General features: G+C 60.6%; 1 protein-coding gene and 1 long non-coding RNA gene across 3 annotated transcripts in view; one reads left to right on the top strand and one right to left on the bottom strand.

Annotated features, from left to right (window-relative positions):
- Positions 1-2753: 2753 nt before the first annotated feature.
- Positions 2754-5387, bottom strand: LOC308357309. Its single transcript, XR_013968184.1, has 3 exons — positions 5303-5387; positions 4586-4807; positions 2754-3882 (listed from the first exon to the last, which is right to left on the bottom strand). It is a non-coding gene; the product is annotated as an uncharacterized lncRNA (long non-coding RNA).
- A 205-nt stretch (positions 5388-5592) lies between these two features.
- The window catches only part of SLC38A10 (solute carrier family 38 member 10), a 40566-nt gene continuing 22319 nt past the window's right edge, over positions 5593-23839 (top strand). Inside the window, exons 1-9 of one of the 2 annotated variants that reach the window (XM_080827586.1) lie at positions 5593-6001; positions 8705-8822; positions 13907-13952; positions 14709-14802; positions 15052-15195; positions 16232-16356; positions 19142-19244; positions 20026-20208; positions 22962-23073. In XM_080827586.1, coding sequence (XP_080683712.1) covers positions 5903-6001; positions 8705-8822; positions 13907-13952; positions 14709-14802; positions 15052-15195; positions 16232-16356; positions 19142-19244; positions 20026-20208; positions 22962-23073 — 1024 coding nt within the window. In that variant the 5' untranslated portion in view covers positions 5593-5902. The remainder of the gene's footprint in view (positions 6002-8704; positions 8823-13906; positions 13953-14708; positions 14803-15051; positions 15196-16231; positions 16357-19141; positions 19245-20025; positions 20209-22961; positions 23074-23839) is intronic. The other variant, XM_080827585.1, reaches the window with a different exon arrangement.

Below are 23839 nucleotides of genomic sequence, written 5' to 3'. Positions count from 1 at the left end.
GGCCAGGGGCAGCGAGGAGGGATGGCAGCGGAGGGGAGGGCAGGCAGAGCAGGGGAGGAGGCAGCAGGGCCTGAAACCTGGGAGTGTCTGGGGCAGGCAGCAGGCCACCCAGGGCGGTCCTGGGGCTGCTGTAGCGAAGTTCCATAAACCGGGGGCTTCCAACCGCGGAGCTCCCTTACCTCCTGGGTCTGGAGACAGAAGTCTGAGCTCAAGGTGTTGGTGTTCGGTTCCTCCAGAGGGAGAAGGTGGTCCTCGTCTCCCAGCGCTGATGTTGCTGGAGACCCTGGGCTTGCGGGTGAATTGCTCCCATCTCTGCCCGTCTTCACACGGGTGCTCTCTTTGTCCAACCAGGTGCCTTTTTTTTTTTTTTAAACAAATCACTGGATTAGGGCCCACCATACTCATCTTAAGCGATTCTACCTGCAAGGCTCCTATTTCCAAGTAAGGACCCATTCCAAGGCACCTGGGCTAGAATTGCACATAAGAATTTGGAAGGCTGCGATCTAGCCCCTAACCTGTAACCCCGCTAGGGGCCAGTGTGGCCGTGGCTCACCTCCCTGTCCGACTTAACTGTGGGAAACTCCCTTTGGCCGTCCCCCTACCAGGCACCCTGGTGTAGTCTCCCCAGCTAGGACCCCAGGAGGGCAGAGGGAGGGCATGGGGCCAGGCTGGGAGGAGATGGGGTGCACCTCCCCAGCAAGAGGCGTCTGGATGCAGGGGTGACAGGTGTCCGAGACCCCAGCAGACCCTGCCACCACGCCCCCACCCCTGGCTCTCCCAGGCCCACACAGCCCAGGGGGCCAGAGCTGCTCTCCTGTCCTCTCCCCAGAGCCCGGCCTGCTCAGCACAGCCTGGGCCTCAGCCCCACTCCCAGAACCTAAGCCACCAGGGGGTGACCACAGTCCAAGCTCTAGGAAGAACCCTTGGGTAACAGCTTCTGGACCTTGGACCCCCAAAGCTGGGCCACCCAGCCCCTACACCCAGCCCCATCTGGGCTCTGGGTATCTCCAACCTGGGGATCCTGACAGGAAGAGGGCGTGTGTTCACCTGGGGCCTGCCTGGGTCTCTCCCATCTCACAGGCCTCCCCTCCTCTCCCGAAGGGGCCCAGGAAATAATCGGAGAGTACATGGGGAAGCACCCAGGGCTGGTGGAGGGACCACTTTCGATCCACTGCTCAAACCTCATCAAGGCCCGGCTGGCCTCCACCCTGCCCCCACCCAGGAAACTAAGACCAAGGCCAAGTGTGTGTGTGTGGGGGGGGGAGGGGGTTGCATCTCAGGACTCCATGCGCCACTGCCCCTGGGACAAGGCCCTGGTTGCACCTGGCTGTAGGACGGGCTTGGTGGATTCCAGTGGGCACCCGTCACGGGGATCCTAAATGACGTCTACTCCTGTCTGCTGGGACTCTCATCAGTTTTACGGCTGTGGGGTTGTATAAACAGCAGGGGGCAGGAACGGAGCCACCAGGCTCCGGCTTCCCCCATCCTTCCACTGGGCACCTCCCTGGATTTGACGCAGGCAGTCTGAAAGGGGGGAACCACCCGGGGTGAGGGGCTCCTTGGAGAAATGACTGATGGCAGCAAAGGACCAGATGAGCTGGGGACATCTTACGGAGCAAGAAAGCAAGAAAGTGCTCAGGTAATGACAGGGACACGACGAAGGACCCAGAAGCCAGCGGAGGGCTCCCGCGGTACAGGTCTGGGGAGATGAGAGCAATGGAAGAGACAGCGCTCGCCGTGGACCGCACCCGTCGAATAAAATAGGAAACCGTGAGTCCGAACCGATAGAGAAACTGATGAGTTGAAAGTCTGACGGGACCAGGATGTTTGGTCTCAAATTACCCGCTTCCAAACTGCTCCTTAATTGCAAAGGAGAAATCGGGCACTTGACAGGGGAGAAGCCGACCTCATCAGGCCGTCCAAGAAAACATCATCTGCAACTGAACAAAGCAAAATCTTACAGCGCCCGACAGGGTCCCCCGAACACATGGCCCTGCTTTTACGATATTCCTGCCGAAGAAACACAAGGTAAATCTCCAGGTGCGTTGTGGGTAGAATAATGGCCTCCCCAAAGATGTGCACCTCTTGGGGCCTGGAACCCGAGACTTGGAGACGGAAAGATGATCCGTGTTATCCGATGAGGTCGATCTAATCCCGTTTCCTTAAAATTGGAAAACTCCCTGGTTGGGTCAGAGACACGTGCTGTGAGAGGGAGCTGAGCCCTCCCCCAGCGCTGGCTACGGAGGTGGAGGAAGGGGACCATGAGGAGGCCTCTAGAACCTGGGGACGGCCCTCAGTTTACAGCTGGCGAGAAAAGGTGTCTTGGTCCCCCCGCCCTAAGGAAGTGAATTCTTCCAGCCGCTGAAGGAGCCGGAAACGGATTCTCGCCTCGGGCTTCCAGAACGGAGGCAGTCTGCCCACACCAAGATTTCAGTCGCCAAGATCCCTACTGGATTTCCGACCTATGGAACTGTGAGATAAGGGATTTCTGCTGGGTAAACTGGTAAGTTGACAGTGATTTGTCACGACAGCAATGAAAGACTAACAGCGAGGAGCAAGTAGGTGACCCAAGTCGAGGGACACAGCGTCAGTGATCAAGCACACAGAATTCCTCAAAATTCATAAGAACAAATACAAACAGCTCTTTAGAAAAAATGGGTGAAAATGAACAGGCATTCAATAAAAGAAATATAAATGGACAATGACATTTGAGTAGGGTGATTAACTTCATTTGTAATTAAGGAGAACCAAGTAAAACCACAATGAGATTTCATTTTATTCACCAGCTTGGCCACCCTGATACCAAATGAAGGTGACAATTTAGAGCAGGGGACTGCAATGTACAGCCTTCAGGCCAGACTGGGCCAGCCAGTGCTTTTATAAATAAAGTTTTATTGGAACACAGATACTCCTCTGGTACGTACTGGTGAGGGCTGCTTTCGAGCTACAACAGAAGAACTGAAGAGTTATGACCGAGACCATATGGCAAGCAGGAAATATATGCTATCTAGATCTTTTAAAAAAGAGAGATTTATTTACTTATTTGAGAGACAGAGAGAGCAAGTGAGCACACAGAGGGGGAGGGAGAAGCAGGTTCCCCACTAAGCAGGGAGCCCAACTCGAGACTCGATCCCAGGACCCGGGGATCCTGACCTGAGCCGAAGGTAGACACTCAACCGACTGAGCCACCCAGGTGCCCCCCTACTATCCCTTTACTGAAAAAAGTTTTCCAGCCTCTGATGTAAACGAGTCCTTTTGTAAGTACTTTGAACAGCAATTTGGCAAAATCTGGTAACATCAAAGGTGTGCATAGTCTTGAATCTACAATTCCACTTCTACAGGTCTGCTCTAGAGAAACTCTAAGGGAGGACGGAGACAAGCACCATAACGTTCACTGCATCGCTGTTTCTAAGGGCGAATAACGGAACAGTTCTGGTGCCCTCAGCAGGCGCGTAAGTACATGTATCCTGGACCATTTGAACAATAGAATTCCAGAGCAAAAATGAATGGCTCCGAGGAGCAATTTGACAATGAATCTTGCCAACAGCTGAGTGAAAAAGGAAGTTGCAAAAGAACACATATGTATAAACCCATTAGTATAAAAATAAAAAATGCAAAAACGCTCTACCCCAACATGCTGTTCAATTAGTTAGGCTATAACTTTTGGTTTCTTGAAGCAAAGTCCAAAGTAACAATGGCTTAAAGGGGGTGGCTTGTCTCTCCCTGGCAGGGCAGTATGGAGGAGGCAGTTAGGGGCTGGGATGGCGGCTCTGCTCCGTGATGTTGTCCAGAGATCCAGAGATCCAGGCTCCTTCTAGCTCGCTGTTCCACTCCCACCACGGTCCACGTGGCCCGAGACAGCTTCCTCCCACAACCTCGGTGCTGCAGACAGTAGGAAGAAGCACCCCTAGCTGCAAAGGAGGCTGCGGAGTGCGCTCTCTGTCCCAGGCAGCCGTACATGCTGGCAAAACTTGGGAGACTGCGTAAATGAATACGAGGACACAAACAGTAATGTTCCCCACAGTCCGGGGACATGCCCATGGGCGGTAAACCTCTAAAGGAAAGCGCTGGAGTGATAACGTCAGGGTAATCGCGATCCCAGGACAGCTGCGAAGGGGACAGGAAGGTGGATGTGTGGAGGGACCACCAAAGGGTGTGTCTAAGTTTCCGTCTTAGAGCCGAATGGTGGAGTCATGAGTATTCATTATTCTCTGTTAAAACATACTTTCAAGCTTCATATTCCATCATAAAAGTTAAAAAGGTTACAGAATGTATGTGTGATTTATACAAAGAGGAATGAATGGCACGTACTATTCTGGCTTTGAATTAAGAACTTTTTTTTAAAGATCCTATTTACTTATTTTAGAGAGCAGTGGGCAGGAGCAGAGGGGGAGGGAGAGGAGTCTCTTCGGGCTGAGTGCGGTGCCGGGACTGAGGGCCGATCCCCGGACCCCCGAGATCACTACCCGAGCCTAAAACCAAGAGTCGGTGACTGTGCCACCCAGGTGCCCCGCATTAAGTACTCTTGACCCGGCATTCCCTCTTCTTCCCCTCGTGCCTGGGGGTGCAACCGAGCTTTCCTTACCTGGCGGCTGCGAGAGTGTTGCTGAGGAACCAGCTTCTGTTCTAAGACATAAGGTCCTCCGGGTGTCCACAACCGTGGGCGCCCCTCTATCCTCTCCCAGCAGCCTCGGGTTCTTCCTGGGGCGGCCCACCCTGCTTGGAATTACCTGCGTGGTCCTGAGAAGGCCCTTCCTTCCCCGCCCTCCGTGGCTGTGCACGCGTTCGGCAGACACACGGTGAGTATCTGCGGGTGCGGGGAATCCACAGACGCATCAGGGCCTTTCTCTGTTCCCTCCCCTCCCTCCTCCAGGCCCATCTGTTCCTCGAGGCCCGGTGGAGAAGCCACCTCCTTCTGGAAGCCCTTCTAGATTTCTCCGGTCCTTCTGTCCCCCACCCCTCCTGTCCCCTCGGAGCGTGTCCCTTGCTCCGGTGCCGCGGGATGTCAGACCCGCTGGGCGCCGACCCGCGGACCAGGTCCCCACGCTCTCTCCTGCGGGCTGCGTGCCCCTAGTGGGGTCGCCAAGCCTCTCTGCGCCTGCGCGCGGCCCCCGTAAACCGGGGCGCCCGCTCCTCCCAACAGGCTCAGGGCGCAGCGCCCCCGCTGGCAGGCCCCGGCCCCGGCCCCGGTCCCGAGCCCGCGCCCGCACATCCGTCCCGGGTGTAACCGCTGAAAGTGAACCCTTCAAACCGCTCTCCTCCGAAGGCGCCGCGCTGCCCTTCTCGCCTGACCCCCACCGACCTTGTCCGGCAGCCCCTGCAAGGCGAGGCTCAAGGGACCAGACCTGCGGGAGAACCCGCCTGAAGCTCGGGACCCGGGCCGGACCGCAGAGCCGGGTAGGCCCCGCCCCCGCCCCGCATCGGGCCCCGCCCCCGGAAGCCCGCACCCGCTTCCCATTGGCTTGCGGTCCGCTGAGGCCCGCCCCTCCGGGTCACGCCGCAGCCTTCCCCTCGCCAGCCCCGCAGGCCCTTTCAGGCCGGCCTCTCATTGGTGCGTGCGCGCGGAGCCCCGCCCCCGTGCCGTCACTTCCGGACAGAGAAGCCTGCGGAAGGCGGAAGTGTGCGCTGAGAGGCGGTCGTGAAGACCGGCTGAGGTGGCCCCGGGTGGTCTCTGGCTGCGCTTCCGCGTCTGGGCGCCGGGACGCGGAGGCCGCCGGCGACAGCGAGTGGGGGACGATGCCGTGAGGCAGCCGCAGGGCCTGGCGGGGTCTGGAGGTTGACCGTCCCTGCCGCCTTCCCGCGAGGCCGCCTCCTCCAGGCAGTCGCCCGTCCGTGTCAGGTCTCACATCCACCGTGGCCCTAGTGCCTCGGACCGGGGCTCCCGGGCCCTAAGCCCCGCGCGATGACCGCGGCCGCCGCCTCCAACTGGGGGCTGATCACGAACATAGTGAACAGCATAGTGGGGGTCAGTGTGCTCACCATGCCCTTCTGCTTCAAACAGGTGAGTGCCGCGGCGCGGGGTCGCCCGCGGGCCGTCGGGGGCGCCGACCCGGCCGGCGGGCATCGGGGCTGGGGGAGGCGCTGGGCGGGGTCGGCGGCCAGAAGCCCGCGGGGTTCTGCGGGTGAGAAGCCCGCGGTGTGGGAGCCGCGGCCCCCGCCGGCCGTGGCCCGAGCGTCCGCGCCGCTCGCGACTCAGACGAGGCTCGGGCGCGGGTGCTGACCGCAGGGTCCCTGCTACTTCTCCTTGTTTCCTTATTATCGTGGGTTTTTTTGTTTTTTTTTTTGAGATTTTAAGCAATCTTTAGGCCCAACGCGGGGCTCACACTCACGACCCGGACATCTGGGGTCCGCCCCCGGGCGGAGCCGGCCAGGCGCCCCGCTTCCCCACCCCTTTCCAGAACTCTGACCCCAGCGCGCGCTTGCTTGCGGGGCGCGCGGCTGCAGCCCTGCGGGCCTTGGGACTGGGCGGGGGCGGGGGCGCCGAGGTGATCCCAGAGTTCGCCGACTGAGGTGGGCCGATGTCAATGTCCGCTCCGCCGGAAAGCATCTGAACTCTTTTTGAAATCGGTGTCACGCGACAGTAGGGTCGCGTGGAGAAGAGCCCCGTCCGTGGGGCTGCACCCACTTGGCGTCCGTGGAATCCACAAGTGGACGGGTCCTTGGTGCTTCACCCAAGGGAGGCTCGTGAGCTCATCAAATCGGGCAACTTCTTCCCTGAAAATGAGCTCCTGGGCCTCACGTGTGCCGGCGCTGGGGTTGCTGCGCCCCCTGCGCCCTGGAGGGGGCTGGCGGGTTGTGGGGGAGGGGCTGCCAGCCAAGGGAGGGGCCGGTGGGGTGGCAGGTGGCTGCGGATGCAAGGACCAGTCTGGGGATGGAGCCAGGCAGGCAGCGAAGTGGAAATAACGTGGGCATCTTGAAACTGAACGTGGGCGCCCATCGTTTAATTTTAGGCTAAACACTTTGCATTTTCATACTTAGCATCTTCGGGGTAAAAATAGCACCAAAATTTTTTTTTAAATCTGGAGATTATTTTTTTTTTTTATTTATTTATTTGACAGAGAGAGATCACAAGTAGGTAGAGAGACAGGCAGAGAGAGAGGGAGAAGCAGGCTCCCCGCTGAGCAGAGAGCCCGATGCGGGGCTCGATCCCAGGACCCTAAGATCATGACCTGAGCCGAAGGCAGACGCTTAACCCACTGAGCCACCCAGGTGCCCCTAAATCTGGAGATTATTAATCCCCCACCTCAGCCTCCCAGCCTGAATTGCTTCCGAGTTCCCAGGTGAGTTGCTGATGACTGTGCTGGCAGACGGTGGGCAGGAGGACAGGGACTGGCCGCTGTAGAACCCCAGGGGCAGCACCTGTGACCTCGCCCTGCTGGGGCTCCTGGGGAGCGCGCTTTCGGACCCCTGTGATTCAGCTGTGGGCAGATCTGTGTCTGGCGCGTGGTGGGCACAAGGCCCCGGCCAGACTAATGTGCCCAGGAAGGGCTCACACTTAGTGGTGGAGGCCTGCATGCGAGCACAGGACTGCCGGGTGTCCCCCACCACCGTCCTGAGGGCTTGGCTAAGCGGGGGCAGCCTCATGTGGGCGCAGCACCTGCTCCCCAGGAAGGCCTCGGCTGGGGCACCGCGGCAGGCCAGGGGCAGTTTGAGGATGTGTGTTGTTAGTGTCCGACAGCCATGTCATGGTTTTGGGGTTCTTTCTGTTGGTTTGATTTTAGTAACTTGGGTACTTTTCAAAAAAATTAGCATTTCACTGAAGTGTGACATGTATACAGAGAAGCGTGCTCTTGGGTGTGTTCTTGGCAATTTTTTAAAAGTGAACGAACACTCGGCACTAACTCCCAAATTAAGGAACAGAGCACAGCCAGCACCCCCTCGCCCCTCCCGCCGGGCCCACCATCCCACCTGCAGCGCTGCAGAGCAGTGTACCTGTGTCGTGGAAGTGGACTCCTGCGTGCCTTCTTGTGTCACCTAGCGTCCCTGCGACGGCTGTGCCCGGTTTCACTCCTCTGCCTCCGCTTGGCATCCAGGGCATCGCCTGCTTGCAGCTCCGTGAACACCTGCGCACCGGCTCGGACGCTCTGTGCGCGTTTCCCTGGGGTGTTTCTCGAGGGCAGTGTGTACGCTCACCTCCAGTAGAGGCCGGTAGGACACTTGTTTCTTCGGCTTTTAGATCACAAATAAACACCTCTAAACACCGCAGACCAGTGTCTGCGTGAACACGTTTCCGTTTCTTCCGGGTGAATCGCGAGGAGTGCGATGGCTGGGTCGGATGGTGTCTGTTCAAGTCATAAGAAAGGCGTCAACGTCATTTTTCATCTCTTCCCGCCAGAGTGTGTTCACCGCTCCTAGCTGCTGGTCCAGGGGGCTGGAAGGTGGTATAGTGGGGGGTGCTTGCAGAGAGCCGGGGAGGCCTGTGGTTGGCAGCGCGTAGCTAGCTATTCGGTAAGACTCGGCGGGGCCACGAAGGCAGTGGCATCCCTGGCACTCTTTCAGGGTCACAAAGCACGTGGTCACCACATGCAGGGAATTGGTCCCTTTCAGTGCTGGGAATTGTCACCTGTAGGCAGGGGAGTGAGGCAGAGCTGGGGCCTGGCATTGACGAGGGTCGGGGGAGGCCGAGAGAGTGCTCGGGAGCCACGCGGGTGAGGTGGCAGCACCGGGTTACTTTATTTTGTCTCTTTGTCTCCCTCCCCTCCAGTGTGGCATCGTCCTGGGGGCCCTGCTGTTGGTGTTCTGCTCTTGGATGACGCACCAGTCCTGCATGTTCCTGGTGAAATCCGCCAGCCTGAGCAAACGGAGAACGTACGCAGGCCTGGGTGAGGACGGCGGCGCTGGGCGCGGCGGCTGGGTGTCCCCGAGCCCTTGCCTGGGGAGTGCAGCGTTCGCGATCTGGGCGTTGGGGCCTTGTTCTTTTTTTTACTTACTTTCCTTCCACTTTATGCTTAAAGAGTTCCTTGAACAGCAGATTTACTTCCTTATTTAAATTTTTTTAAAAAAGATTTTATTTATTTATTTGGCAGACAGAGATCACAGGTAGGCAGAGAGGCAGGCAGAGAGAGGGGGACGGGGAGCAGGCTCCCCGCTGAGCAGAGAGCCCGCTGTGGGGCTCGATCCCAGAACCCCGAGATCATGGCCCGAGCCGAAGGCAGAGGCTTTAACCCACTGAGCCACCCAGGTGCCCCACTTATTTTAAAATTTAATGCCGTTTTTAAAAACCATTACTAGAGGCAACAGGCTTCCCTGAGGAGGCGAGACTTGCTCTCCTGTTTCCCGTTGATGCAAACACCTGTGGAGGGCCTCCCCTTCGACATTCCGGCAGGACCAGCAGCCCTCCGCCCCCTGTGCACTTGCTCCTTGTCTGCCTCTCCTGCGCACCCAGAGCCTTCCTTCGGGGCCACCTGCTGGGGGCTGTGGTGCTTCGCCACTTTGAATGTCGTGGAGGAGACGGCCGTCCAGCCTGGGCCGGTGGCCGGGATCCAGTCCCCCGTCTCTCTAGCGCTGCTGTTTCCTGAGGCTCTTGGTTGTAATTTCATTTCCTGTAGGTCTTTTTCCTTTGATTGCAGCCGAGGGCGAGGAGGCTGTGCTTTCTACTTCCTTCTGGTTTGTGCTGTTTCCTGGGGCACTTGGCTCGGAGGGCAGGGGCCCGACCTTCCCGCCACCCTCAGGCTGCTGTGCTGGCGAGATCTGGCCTGGGGCCTCCCAGGAGCTGGGGAGAAGCCCTGGGCCCCGGATGGCAGCCCCCCTCCCGCCCCGCTGCCAGTGTGTGGCCGGGGTGCTGGCCCACTCCTGCTCTCAGAGCGGAGAGGCGGTGGCGAGAGGAAGTGGCGTGCACGTTCCAAGGGGCCAAATAGAATAAAAACACGTGCAGGGCCGGCGCGCGTGGGCTGGGGCGGTGCCACCTCTGGTTTCCTCCCCGCTCGTCTGCTTTGCGTCGGCACCGTGGTCCCAGGGTCTGTTCTGACCTCAGAGCTGAAGGCGCGCCTCCTTCCCTCCTTGCCCGTGAGAACGGTGCTGTCAGGCTCTCGGTGCCGGTGCCGGAGCGGCGCGAGGAGGCTGCAGTTACAGGTGACCGGATCCCGCGGAGAGCACCTCCCGCAGCTCGGCATGACGTGTGCCCCGGGGCGCCCCTTCCTCCGCCTGCAGGGCTGTGACCTTTGGGGTGATCTTTTTCTCCCCTCTGAGGGTCACCATTTGGCGGGGTTCCCGGAGCAGACGTCCCGCGAAGGTCTTGGCTGGGCCCTGACAGAGGACAGGTGACCCTAGACCGCGAAGGCTGGTGGCTTTGGACAGCGGTCTGAGTATTCTTCGAAAGTCTCTGAGAAGGCAAACCGGTTTGGCTGGATGAGAGCGTCTGCCAGGAAAGCAGACGGACACCTTCGAATGTGGCTGCCCGGGGCTCCTGCCCGGGGCTGCTCGCGCTGACTGGAGCCCAGCTGCTGGGGGCAGAGAAGATCCCGGTCCGCCGGCGGTCCTCAGTTGTGCCTTTGGTCCCGAGCGAGGTGGCTCTGTTGCGTGAGCTCCCACAGACCCCGTGGCCCTGTAGGCAGCGTCAGACGCCCTGGGTCCAGCCTCGGGCCCCGCACTGTCGCTCAGAAACAGAGGCCTGCCACTTGCATGGGAGTCGCGGACGGGAAGGGACGAGATTCTCTCGGGCCCTGTGGGTCGGCGGCCCCACCCCGCCGGGGCAGGCTTACTGAAAGGGCCTTTTTTTCTCACACTTTGCCTTCTCTTGGCCGAGAAACCCCGTGCGAGCTTGCAGCACAGTTGGAGAGGGTGGCCCGAGACCCACGGCCCCGGGGTCTGGGATAAGCAGCCTCTGTTGGCAGAGCCCCCGGCCCCAACACGCGTCATCTGCTGGCTCCGTGGGCGCCGGGAGGGTTGGGGGCAGGCATGTGGCCGTGTGGCCTTTAGCCAGACCTGGAGACAGAGCTGGGGCCGGAGCAGCCGACGCAGCTCCCACAAGTGGGCTCCACGGCAGAGGTGGGGTGTGCGCGGGGGGCGGTTTCACGGAGGATGTGTGTCACGCGCAGATGCCAGTGAGACGGCCACCGTGCCTCAGTTTGGTGAGCCCCTGGCGGTGACCCCAGTGCCGCCCCTTCCCCTGTGAGCGGTGTGCGGTGTCTGCTGGGGAGGGCGCCCTGCCCAGCGGGGATCACGGCGCTGGGGCCGTGTCTGTCGATGGAACTTCCGTGTGTTCGTGGTGGTCTGGCGGCTGCTCTTGGGCCGGGTCGGCGCATGTCACCCATGTCTCACCTGCTACTCCTTCACTGTGTGCGTTCTGCTTCGCGTAGACTTTTTTAAAAAAACTTTATTTATTTATTTGAGAGAGAGAGAGAGAGAGAGAGAGCACGAGCAGGGGGAGGAGCAGAGGGAGAAGCAGGCTCCCCACTGAGCAGGGAGCCCGACGCGGGACTTGATCCCAGGACCCTGAGATCATGACCCGAGCCGAAGGCAGACGCTTCACTGACGGAGCCACCTGGGCACCCTCATGGAGACTTTTCTAAATCTCGTTTTCAGAAGATGGGCATGCCAGCCAGTCAGCCTCCCCCAGTGGTCTCAGCCCCCCAGGGCCTCCCCAAGGCCCGGACCCCACTGTGCTGAGTGTGGCCTCTGGGCTCCCCGTTGTGCGCACTAGATGCTTCTGGCACTGTGTCTGGGGTCCCGGGGTCCTGGTCAGCCTGCCGCCCGCTCCTGGGCCTCGGGTGGGGCCTGCCGAGGGCCTCCCTGGCCAGTTTTCTCCCTGCTGGTCTTCGGACGTGTGACCCACATGCGTGGATACGTGGCTCGGGCGTGAGGGCTGTGGAGCCAATCTTTCTGGTGCCCCGGGGGTCTCTACACCCTCGTTGACCCAACAGACGTTCTACCGGCCTCTGTGCAGGTGGCACTGGGGAATCACGTAGTCCAAGGCCCGGCTCTGGGGGCCCCTGGCTTGAGGTCACCCTTCTGTGTCAAATAGCACAGTTTGGTGTGTGAACCACCTTCTCTGCCCTGCTGATGCTGGCGTCTGTGAGGAGGAGGCTTTGGAAAGCTGGTGGAGAGAGCGGGAGTGGGGTCAGGGTCCTGCACTGAACCAGGAAGTCTCAGCGTCAGCCCTGTGTCCTCAGCAGCCTCCGAGCCGCAGGCGGGGCAGTGGCCCCCAGGAGGAGAAGCTTCTGCCCGGCTTCCCAGGGAAAGACTGGGAGAGCCCTCCTGACAGCAGTCCTCGCTCTGCACGAGAGCACTGGTTAGACTGGTACGAGGCCACGCCTCCTCCTCGTCCCCGTGGCCCGGCCTGCTGGCTGCAGAGTGTCTGTCCCAGGGAGAGGCAGAAACCCTCCTCAGATACCTGCCGGCCCGCTGGGCCTGGCCCGTCACTGTGGTTCCTCCCCTGAGGGACAGTCCCGGGCCCACTCTGCCCTTCCAGTGCCGTGCCAGGTGGGAGGCTAAGGGCGGGGGCTGCTGGGCATTTCTGTTTGGGACTTGGGGTTGGGGGTTGCTGAGGGATCCGCCCTGGAAGTGGGGAGTGGGGGAGCCCAGGTAAGGAAAGGGCTGAGTGGGGAGGCCCAAAACTGGGACGGCCCCGTTAGGTTGTCCTTCTGCGTGTCTGGGTGAAGAGAGCCACCTCCCACCTTGGTCCCCTGACTTGCTGTAGTATTTTCCGGTTCCCCGTTCTCCAGGGTGCAGGTGTGTTCTGGAATTTTTTCTGGCAGCTGCTCCGAGCATTTGGAATGCGCTGTAGTTGTTCAGCTGCCTCGCAGAGAAGGATCGGCCGGGAGCGGGGCCACCTCTGCGGGGCACTGAGTTGTGTGTCCCGTCCGGAGGCGCGCTGCCCAACGGCTGTCCTTGGGAGCCTCAGAGCGCCTCCCTTGGGCGACAGCAGGCCTTGGGGTCCTTAGTCTGTGAAGGGCTCAGCTTGGCCTTGAGTCTCTGATGAGTCAGACAAGCCCGGGAAGGCCAGCGTGACCCTCAAGGCTGGTGCTCCTCACCAGCCTTCTGCCTGCTCATGGCCTCTGTCCCATGTGTGATGTGCCAAGCTCCCCTGCATTTGGCGACACTGTACCTCTTCCTAAGTCACTGGGAAGTGACAGGCACCAACTGGCCACGTTTCCTGCTCTCTGAGTCTCCTCGGAAAGGGAAGCTGGGCTGCGCTGTCACACGCACCCCTTTCTGGCTGCTCCTGGGAGATGGGAACTTCCTAGAGGGTGGGGGGATGTGGGGTTCCCGGGGCCACGGTCGGGTCCTGGGAGGGGCCTTGCCTTCGTCTCTCAGCTGCTCAGGGCAGTTCTGCTGTCAGGGAGGAGGGACAGGCATCTCTCGTCCGCTGCAGGACACGCCGTTCTCAAGCCCGGCTCCTTGATCATCTACCTCGAGGGGGGCAGGCCTGAGACCTCTTGTCCCTTCGCTCCCCAAAGTGCCCCACTAGAAAGGAATCTCCGAGTTTCCCTCTGGAATCACAGAGGGTGAGCCTAAAGCCCTTGGCCAGGTCCCTCTGGTGCGGGCCGCAGAAGCGTGGAGACCCGCGGGCGCTGGGCGCACCCCCACCCCCCACCCCCCCAGCCTCCCTGGCTTCCCGGCCTCCCCCGACCTGGGAGCACGCGCGGCCTCGGTCACGGGCACCCCTCCCCCGCAGCTGCATGCAGGGGACCACCACTTCACGGGGACAGGTCTCCTTTGTTATTTCTAGTGGAAAAAACCAACTGCCTGTGTCTTTCTCTCCTTTTTATTCTTTTTTCTGTGGTTTCCGTTTGTTGAGTAGACCCGAGAAAAGCATGGGACCAGAATCTTAAAATGCTCTCCCTACACCCCTGAAATGCCAGACCAGCAGGTTTTTGTCCGGGTGCCCTTCAAGGCTTCCTGCGGTGGTGTGTAGGGTGTGGTGTCCGTGCCGCCGACTGACCCCACTTCTCTCTCTCTGCGCTAGCGCTGCACGCCTACGGGAAGGCGGGGAAGATGGTGGTGGAGACCAGGTACGTGCTGGCGCTTGGCCACCTCTGTCCTCCTCTGTCCCCCTCTGCCCTCCTTCACCTGCCCTGAGGAGAAGCCCGAGGGCCATTACACCCTGAGCCGCGCGTCTCAGACGTGGACTGCTTTACACAGTGGTACTTTTCTCGAGTGTCACTTACTCGGTAGGTGAAAGCAGTATTTGTCGTCACCGTAAAGTAATTTGTGTTTGGGGCCGAAGTCCCACGTAAGTCCTGCTGGAGAGGATGTGAGAATGGGGAACCCGGGGAACTCAACCCCGCTCGCGAACCCCGTGTGCCCCCGCCGCACACGCGATGGCCTCGAGCCCGCGTGGAACGGTCCTGTCTTTCCCCCTTGGAATAGAGTTTCGTGAGATGAGAAAGTTGCTGGGAAATTGCCCTTTTAGACTTGTAAGTTAGGGAATCGTGGACTCAGGGGAGCGGCCCTCTGAAGGCAGTCGATGGTTCTTTTCACTCGTGGAGCATCAGAGCACGTTTGTAGCCCCGGAGGGAAGGCACGCGGCCTGCTGTGCCGAGAAAAGCGTAGTCATCCAGCGTCCGTTCCGCTGGGAAGAGCGAAGCGCCCCCGTCCCAGCCCAGGCCCGCAGGTGGGCGTTTGAGGGACACTGCCTCTTCCTCCGGCCGGTCTCGGCGATCATGGGCCAGCCACGTGGTGGGGACGGGTCTCGGTGAGGAGTGGGAGGCGAGACGGCAGACTCCTGTGAGGACGGGGCCCCTTCAGCCCAACCTCGTTCTCTGCAGCATGATCGGGCTGATGCTGGGGACCTGCATGGCCTTCTACGTTGTGATCGGCGACTTGGGGTCCAACTTCTTTGCTCGGCTCTTTGGGTTTCAGGTGAGAACATGCTCAGGGGCCCGGGGCCTTGGTGTGCTTGTGGCTGCTCGTGTGGCAGCTGCTGGCGACACCCCTGCAGGGCAGCCTCTCAGCCCCCGGGGGTGGGGGGCAGGGGCAGGGTGAGGCCAGCTGCCTGCGGTAGGTTAGGAGAAGCTTCTGGACGCTCTGGGGTTAGTTCCAGGCCCACGGGTTGGAAGCTCTGGGGGGCCACTGGGGTGGCGCCTGCCCGGCCTGCTCGGCTCCCTGCAGGTGGTCGGCACCTTCCGCATGTGCCTGCTCTTTGCGGTGTCCCTGTGCATTGTGCTTCCGCTCAGCCTGCAGAGGAACATGATGGCCTCCATCCAGTCCTTCAGCGCCATGGCCCTCATGTTCTACACCGTGTTCATGCTCGTGGTGAGTGCTCCCGGCGGGGGTGGGAAGGTACTCGAAAGCCGGGCAAGTGGTGGAGTCGTGCCCGTGAGCCCTGGCGGGGCACCGGGGCTACCCGGGCCTGGGCCAGCAGGGCAGCGATGGTGCCCAGGCAGGGGTCCGGCCCATGCCCCAGGAAGCGAGGTATGGAGGCTCCTCGTTTGACAGGAAGACATTTCATGTGTAGTTCGTGATCAGGAGTCATGGCGCTGACACCTGGTCACAAGGGGACAGGTGGTTTTCTAGATGAACATTCTTTGCCACCCAGTTCTGGGTAGCCGGCATGGAGTGCATGCTTGGAACACTTGTGTCCTACTGCGTGCCTGGAGGCCTCTGAGTGGGAGCCCGTGGGGCCTGAGCCCAGGGCCTGACCATCATGGTGAGGGTCGGACGGACCCACTCCTGAGTGAACAGCGTGAAAACCTTTGCCATGGATTTTCCTAAGAAAGCTGAGTCCTTCCCAGCACCCCAGCAACCTCCTTGGGAGGGCCGCCCAGGAAGGTCACGCTGTTCTCCAGACGGCCCTGTTCTCTGGGGGTTTGTCTTTTAAAATGGGGGCGGGGGGGCTCTGGCTGCCTCATTCGGTGGAGCGTGCAGCTTGTGATCTCAGGGTCGTGAGTTTGAGCCCCATGTTGGGCGCAGACCCTACTTAAAGAAGAACAAAGTGTCCAGATGGGCCTGGGAAGGGCCTGCCCAGTTTGCAGGGACCGTCCTGTCCCGAGGCGACCGAGGTGGGGGTGGCAGGTGGGCCTCACTGTGCCCCGTCTGCCACGTGTACTCAGGGCGCGGGCAGCTGCCTCAGAAGCCCCGCTGGCTGTGTGCGTCCGGCTCGTGGCACAGCGCAGGGCGGGAGACCACGGTGCGGGACCCCAGCCAGCGGCACCGGGTCTCGCCGCAGGGGAGCATGCGGCCGTCTTCCCGTAGCGTGGCCCCGGCCGCGGTGCTCGGCCCGGCGCAGGGCTCCCGATTCGCGCCTCGCGTGCTGATCTGCCCTGAGCTCGCCTTTCCCATCCTCGTGCAGATCGTGCTGTCCTCCCTCAAGCACGGCCTGTTCGGTGGGCAGTGGCTGCGGCGCGTCAGCTACGTGCGCTGGGAGGGTGTCTTCCGCTGTATCCCCATCTTCGGCATGTCCTTCGCCTGCCAGTCGTAAGTACCGCCCGCCGCCCGGGGGCCCGGGGCATGGGGGTGTCCCTCGGGGCGGGGGGTCGTGGGGAGATGGGCGTCCTCTCTTGTCTGGAATTGGCGACGCGGGCCACCGTCGCGTGCTGCCTCGTTCTGTTGTGACTTGTTCCCCTGCAAGCTGAGGGAGGGAGCTGCGTGTATTTTTATCGAGAGAGAACTCGACTGTGTTCCCGAGACGTGCAGCCGGCAGGGCTGGGGACAGTGCCCAGTTCGCCCCCTCCCCCCAGAAGAGTTGGCTGCGGGGAGCACAGAACAGCCCAAAACCATCTGATTCACACAGTCCCAAGCATTTTGCCAGAACTGAGCTGTTCGTGTGAGAATATTTAAAAGGAAATTGCACAAACATTGACTTCCGACTGCCGCCGGGGCGCCTTCGGAGGCGTGTGCGCGTGCGCGAGTGTGCTTTCTCGCTGGCACGCAGAGCTCTGGGAATGCAGATCAGGCTATTTCCATAATTCCAGCAGCATTACCTTCGCCACCGAGTGACAAGAGCCAGTGATTCATGCCCGGTCGGAACGGTAACCCGCTCAAAAGAGAGGCGTAAATCCGGCACGGACGGGAAAAGACCATCAGTACACGGGGGGGGCCCGCTTCTGCCAGCCCCCCCGTAGCTCCAGTGGGCTTGTATTGTGCCAATCGTAAACTAATGTGGCAGATAAAATTTGCTCGTGCTGCTGTGTTTACACCCACATGCGAGATCCAAATCGTCATTTCCCACTTACTGTCTCTCTTGGCAGCTTGGGTTCCACCAGAACACGCTCTACTCTTGCTGTTTAATGTCCCCATTATACTTGGTGACAGAAGTTCCACTCTCTCACGGCATACCTTGTTACCGGTTGTCCTTTTTTGTCTGTGAGTTTGCATTTTAGAACAGAAGCCAGTGGTTGGGCTTTTTGGTGGCAGCTGCGGAGTAGCCAGCCCACCTCTGTTGGGTTTGGGTCCTAGGTCAGATGGTACGTTCTGGAAGGTTGTCCTGCTCGAAGGGAGCACTGGCCCTACGGAGAGCGCCCATGTTCTCCCCAGTGAGCGGCTGGCAAGGGCATCCACAGAGCTTGGAATGACTGGTTTGGGGACCTCCCTTTAAAAACATAGGCATTTGCCAAGGGCGGAGACCAAGCGCTCCCCTCCCACTGCGTCTCTGCACGAGAGTGCGTGAGAGACGGGCCTGCCGGGTGACTGCCTACATGACTGGTGTCCTTTCTGTGGGGGTGGGCCAGGCCGCTGTTTGCTCTTGCCGTCTGGCCCTGTCTGGTCTTACTTCCTAGTGAACGAGTCCAGAACCACGAGGCCCTGTGGCCCAGAGAAGCAGCCTGGGGAGTGCCAAGCACAGAGCGGCCTGGTCCACATGAAGGTCCGGGTCTGTGCATTGGGGCTGCACGTGGGAAGCTCTGTCTGACTCGGGTAAAGCGAGTCTTGGAGGCCGCTCGCAAGGTGGGCGGTCTGGGTACGCTCTGTGGAGTGCCGAGGTGGGTCATCACGGACGTCTGTGGCTCCCAGCAGCTGGTTCTGGGGGCACGGGCAGGATTAGGGGGGCCTTTTCTGCACTTGTTCATGCGCCAGTGCAGGGCACGATCCACTCCCCCCGGTACCTGCAGCTCCTGGTGTGTGCTGGGGGCCGGGGGTGGGGGGTAGTCCCCGTCCTGGGGTCTGACTCTGCTCCCCTGCACTGTCACTCGCTGGCATGGACCCTGGCTCAGCCCGAGGAGCTGTCTGGCACTGAGATGTTGGTGCTGTGTCCCTTGCGGGCCCTCTGCCATCCGCTTGGGCCGCACGGGCCGGTGCTCCCTGGCGCCCTCCAGCTGGGCCGAGGGGGGGCAGCTTTCCAGGGCGACCCCTGCCCACTGTGGGTGCCCCAGCGGGATGGTGTGCCCGAGCTCCTGCTGGCCGGTTCTTCCCACCAGTTTCTATTTGCTTTGCAGTGACGTCTCCTCTTACTTTCTCGAAGGTGGTTTCGGGGTTTGGCTCCACTCACTGCTGTGCTTGTCCATTTATTGGCAACCATTTTCTGCATCCTGGCACCTCCCTGCCAGCTGGCATTCCGCATGCATGACCGCGGGCCGTGGCGCTCACTCCCTCAGCCGCTGGGACGCCACAGTACACGGGCGGGAGAGTGGCCGCTTTCTGTTTGGACACCCCTGAGTCCGGCTTCCCTTCCCAGGTCTGCACATAGACCTCCGCTGCCCACCCCTTTTCCTGGCCCTCCCCACTGCTCCCCGCAGGGACTGTCCGCTGTTTGCAGAGGGCCCGACAGCCGTGTCCCTTCCACCACCCGGCAGCACTGCGCTGCTGGCCCCGGGCTGTGCGTGGGACAGAAGCTGCCTCTCTGTCCCTGTGGGCTCCGATCGGCAGTGCTGAGGCGAGGGCAGGTGGCCCGGCCCTGCTTACGTTTGTTTGACTTTCTGTTCTTTTGACGACGGCGTCTGCGCTGCTTCCTGCCTCCCCTGGAAGCACGTGTGGCTTCGGTGCTGCCTGGCACACCGTGCGGTGGTCACGCTCCTGCTTCTGGGGTACAGACGGCCTTTCATTCTGTGGCACTTCTGCAGCGTTTACAGATAGCTCGTTAGGGGGGTGCTTGGGGCCAGCCCGCCGTCTGAACCTCAGCTGCGGCCCGGAGTTACCATGGCGGTGGGTGTGGTTGGAAGGACGGTGTTGGAGACTCAGCGGGGGACTGGGGACCTGGGGACAAGGGCAGGCAGAGGGCATGTCTTCCTCTGGAGTCTGCTTGGTGAAGTTGCTGGTGTTTATACAGTCAGGTTCTGCCCACCTACGACAGCCTGGATGAGCCGTCGGTGAAAACCATGAGCTCCATATTCGCCTGCTCCCTCAACGTGGTCACCGCCTTCTACGTCACGGTAGGATCCCCTTCAACTGTCCCCTCCTCTCCTTTGTCAGAAACTGCTGGGCTCTCGACCCCCCTGCAGGCCTGCTCTTTGCTCCTTTCCCGTCGGGGACCCGGTGGCCACGGGGGCAGACCCGCCCCTCGGCTCCGCTCCAGCGCCGCGCGCAAACGCAAACGCGCTCTGCCCCAGGCGGCACCCGGATCTGTCCCATCCCCGGGCCCCCATCACGCCGGCGGGGAGTCTCTCCTGCCTCCTTCTCTGAGACCTTTGCTCATCTGCTCTGAAAAGAGGCAGCTCTGTTTACAGGAACGGGGACGTATGAAAAAGCAGAGGAAAAAAATAACCTTCGATTTTGGTAGATTTTTCTTCGGGTCCCCTTGTTGCCGTTTGTCCTGTGAGCAGTGTGCGCGCTAGCCTGTGGCCCTGAGCCGCCGGGCACCGTGTTCTTCTTAGCTTTCCCAGGGGGTCCACGCTCGTTGTTGTCCACGGCAGCGGCCGTCCACGGTGGGCGCGGTTTGCCCGCGGTGCCCCGCTTTGGGTGTTGCCCCCCCGGGAAGATCGGCCGCCCTGCGGGGCTTGCCGGGAACCCTGAGGCTTCCTTTCCACGCGGTAGCTCGCTGCCCTGGGGCCTGCTGTCCGCGTGGGACGCGTACTGGAGCCTCCTGACAGCCGGGCCTCCTGGCTGCGGGCACGCGGGCTGTGGGCCAGCGGTCCCACGGGCGACGTGGTCCTGCGGATGCCGCTCAGGGCTGTCTCCGTGACCGTGCGCCCCCCCGCTGTCGCCCTCCTGCAGGTCGGCTGCTTCGGCTACGTGAGCTTCACCGAGGCCACCGCGGGCAACGTTCTGATGCACTTTCCCTCCAACCTGGTGACGGAGATGATGCGAGTGGGCTTCATGATGTCCGTGGCCGTGGGCTTCCCCATGATGATCCTGCCGTGTCGACAGGCCTTGAACACGCTGCTTTTTGAGCAGCAGGTAAGGCTCTCGGGGCCCTTCAGGCGACCCTCCACCAGCAAAATGCCGCCCTGCTGGCCCCCGCTGTGTCCGCTTTGCTGGCTTGGGCCGGTTCTCTAGCTCTCCGGACTGCGGCAGGGAGAGCTTTTTCTACTTCAAAATGGAAAAGCTTCGGTTGAAGTGAAATCTTTTATTTTTTAAATGTTTTTAAAATATTTTATTTATTTATCTGTCAGAGAGACAAAACGAGAGAGGGAATACAAGCAGGGGGAGTGGGAGAGGGAGAAGCAGGCTCCCCGCCAAGCAAGGAGCCCGATGCGGGGCTCGATCCCAGTACACTGGGATCATGACCTGAGCTGAAGGCAGATGCTTAACGACTGAGCCACCCAGGCGCCCCAAAGTGAAACCTTCTAATAGGGATTTTTTTTTAATTTAATTAATTTATTTGACAGAGAGATCACAAGTAGGCAGAGAGGCAGAGCAGCAGGCAGAGGGGGAAGCAGGCTCCCCGCCGAGCAGAGAGCCCGATGCGGGGCTCGATCCCAGGACCCTGAGACCATGACCCAAGCTGAAGGCAGAGGCTTATTAACCCACTGAGCTACCCAGGTGCCCTTAGGGATTTTTTTAAAACCAACTTTGGAGAAAAGAGACCATGCCAGAGCACACGGGTCTGTCCACACGGGAGGCGTGGAGCCCTGACTCCCCAGTCCCCTGGCTGCCGCCCCTGAATCAGACGGAGCGGAAAGCCCGAGGGGTGGGGGGTGGGGGGTGGCTGGGAGCGCGGGAGAGCCGGCTTCGCAGGCAGGCACTGATGTCTGGGGTCAGCGCACTTTGCTTTTACGTTTATCTAACTGGACATTTTAACAGTTTGGATCAGAGACGGTGCGAGAGGCTGAGTTCTCTTCACCTCCGCGTGTGCAGGCGTGAACCACTGAGTCCTTAATGAGTAGTTTTCAGAGGTGTGGGCTGGAACTCAGAGTTTGTCTTGGCTCTCTTGCTGTTGCCAAGTTAAAAACAGAAGGTCCGTGTGTAACTCATGCCCCAAGACGTGGGGTGAAGCCGCGCCTACCTTGGGAGCCCACGGACCCGCCCGCAGTTTTTCTCCGTGGTGGTGTCTTGTGTCTCTGGGTGGAGGTCCTTGAGTGTGGTCTGCGGTCAGCCGCGACTCCTGCTGGCTACACACATGGAACTGCTTAGGCCACGGGGTGGGGGGTGGGGAGGGGGGGTGGGGGTGTCCCAGAACTCCAGGAGACAGCGCATCCCGTAGCCGCACGGGGGAAGGTGGGCCAGGCCCTGGGCCTTTGGAGCAGCTAGAACTGGGCTCGCTGTCCGCGGGGTTGTCCTGTGCTCAAGGCAGCTTCCCGCTGATTGTGCATCGAGACAGCCCCTCGTGGCGGAGCCAAGCCCTGAAGGACTGGCAGTCCTTCCCCGTCCGGTCTGAGCCCTCATTCCCGACCCCGTTAGCTGGGCAGGCACCTGGGCGCCGGCGTGGCACGATTTAGTACCTGGTCCCTCGGGGGCAGTGGCGGGGACAGCTCTTGTCCCCCCCCGCCCCCGCCCCCCCGCACTGTGAGCTGCTGCCTCCAGCTTTCCCCCTTTGATGTGCACATGTGCTCTGTGTGTGAACAGCATTTGTGTTTCTGTATATAATTTTTATCGTTTAAGAAACAGTCCACAGTGGCATGAGAGGCGATGTTAAATCAGGGAAGAAAATTCACCTCCGTCCCTCCGTCCTCCCACAGCTGATGTGGCGTTTGTACGTCTCTCTACATGTAGAGTCCTTTCCCTGAGTCTCCTGCCTTCACTGGGCGTCTCCATGGAAACCCGTGACGCCGCCACGCTCTTGCTCCTCCAGCTTTTGTGGGAGGCTCTGCCGCGGTGGGTCCTTCATGCTTGACCTCCCACAGGGGCCCTCTCCGGACCACACGTACCACTTCCCCTTCTCCCTCTCCTCTTGGAGCATCGGGTAGACTTCTAGGCAGGAGTTCTTGGGTCAAAGGGTGTAGCCCCAACACCCCTCCTCGCCGGACCCAGTGCAAGCTGTCGTCCTAAGGTCGATCAGAAATTTGGGCTGCAGCGCCCCCCAGTCCATCCTAAGAAAGCCACCTGCATTGAAGGTCTACTGTGGGAATGGAGTGATTTGAGATTCTAGTTATGGAAGGTTCTGAGGCTCCCCTGGAGTGGTGTTGCCCGGCCCACAATAGGAACCGTGGTCAGCCCTTCCTGTGTGCCCAGTACCGCTCTAGAAGCTTCACTCCAGCTACTGACCGGAAGATGCTTCTGCTGAATGGGCCTTGGAGGAGGAGTAACTTTGGGTCTGCTTACGCCATGTCCTATTCTCTTTCCTTCTTCTCCGAAGCACCTGGAAATGGGGGCGTGCGTGGGAGTGTGTGCCCCCGGGGGGTTCTGCTGCACTCGGAAACCATCAGCCTGGCTCCGTGGAACTCCCTCTGGCTTCTGGGGGTCCTGTTTTTTGGAAGGTCCTGCTGCTGACATTTCCAAACAAAGCTGTAAACTCTCCCTTCTGTTCGGTTCCGTGCCTGACGTGCCTGGGCCTTCCCAGCCTGGAGCTTCGCTGGGGTGGGTTACCGGTTGGGTCACGGTCTCGCGGGAACACCGCTCAGCCAAGTCATACCGTGTCTGGAGTCACCTGCTGGCCTCCCGCGCACACCTACCTGGGCCACCGGCAGAGCCCTTTACGGGCACCCTTGCTAGAGGGCGGAGGGGCAGTCAGTCATTTCAAACCCTTTCTGTTTTTGCTTCCTCTCACCCAGCAAAAAGATGGGACCTTTGCTGCTGGAGGCTACATGCCGCCCCTGCGGTTCAAAGCACTCACCTTCTCAGTCGTGTTTGGAACCATGGTGGGTGGAATCATGATCCCCAACGGTAAGTGGGAGGACTGCCCCGGGGACTGGTTTCCTGCCCGCTCTGTCCTCTCCCCTGTCCTCCATGCTTGCTGTGACATGGAGGGACCCCAGGGCTGACGCTGCCTGGAGTCTCCGTGTTCAGGCGACACCCAGAGTCTCACACCACCCCCTCTAGTCCCCTAAAAAACACGTAGAGGCCATCTGCGAATCTTTCCTTTGGCCCCCCGGGAAAGGCATGGGCCACCGCAGTAGCCGCAGGGAGCCACGGGCGTGTGGAAACCTGAGCCAGTGACCCCAGGCGGGACTGACACGCAAGGACACCAGCCTGGTCGGTGGAATCGGTGGGGATGCGGTTGGTTGATTCCTGGTTTTGATGACACATCGCCAAGGGACAGGGAAGGGCCTGAGCGAGATTTGCGCTGTCACACATGGTGGGGAGGTGGGCGATTTAAGACGAGCCATCCGAGAAGCCCCCGCTGGGCGCCCAGAGGCTCTGAGAGGAGCCAGTGTGGTGCTGTAGGCCTCGCCCTGTGCTGGGCCCCGCAGGAGGACACCTGCTCCCCGTGGCTCACTGAGGTTCACGCAAGCAAGGGAGGGAGCCACGTTGCCCCCATTTCACGGGCCAGGAATGAGGTGCAGGGAGTAGGAAGCTGGCCTGGGGCTCCTGGCTGGGAAGATGGGGCCTCTGGTTCTCACGGGGCTGCGGGTCGCTCCCCGACGCCTGCGGTAGCAGCCAGGATGCCCGTCACGTGTGTGTGGGCGCATAGGCTGGACGTGCGGAGGCG

Source organism: Martes martes (assembly GCF_963455335.1).
Source record: "Martes martes genome assembly, chromosome: 16".
NCBI lineage: Eukaryota > Metazoa > Chordata > Mammalia > Carnivora > Mustelidae > Martes > Martes martes.
This window is presented reverse-complemented; position numbering and strand designations above follow the sequence as displayed.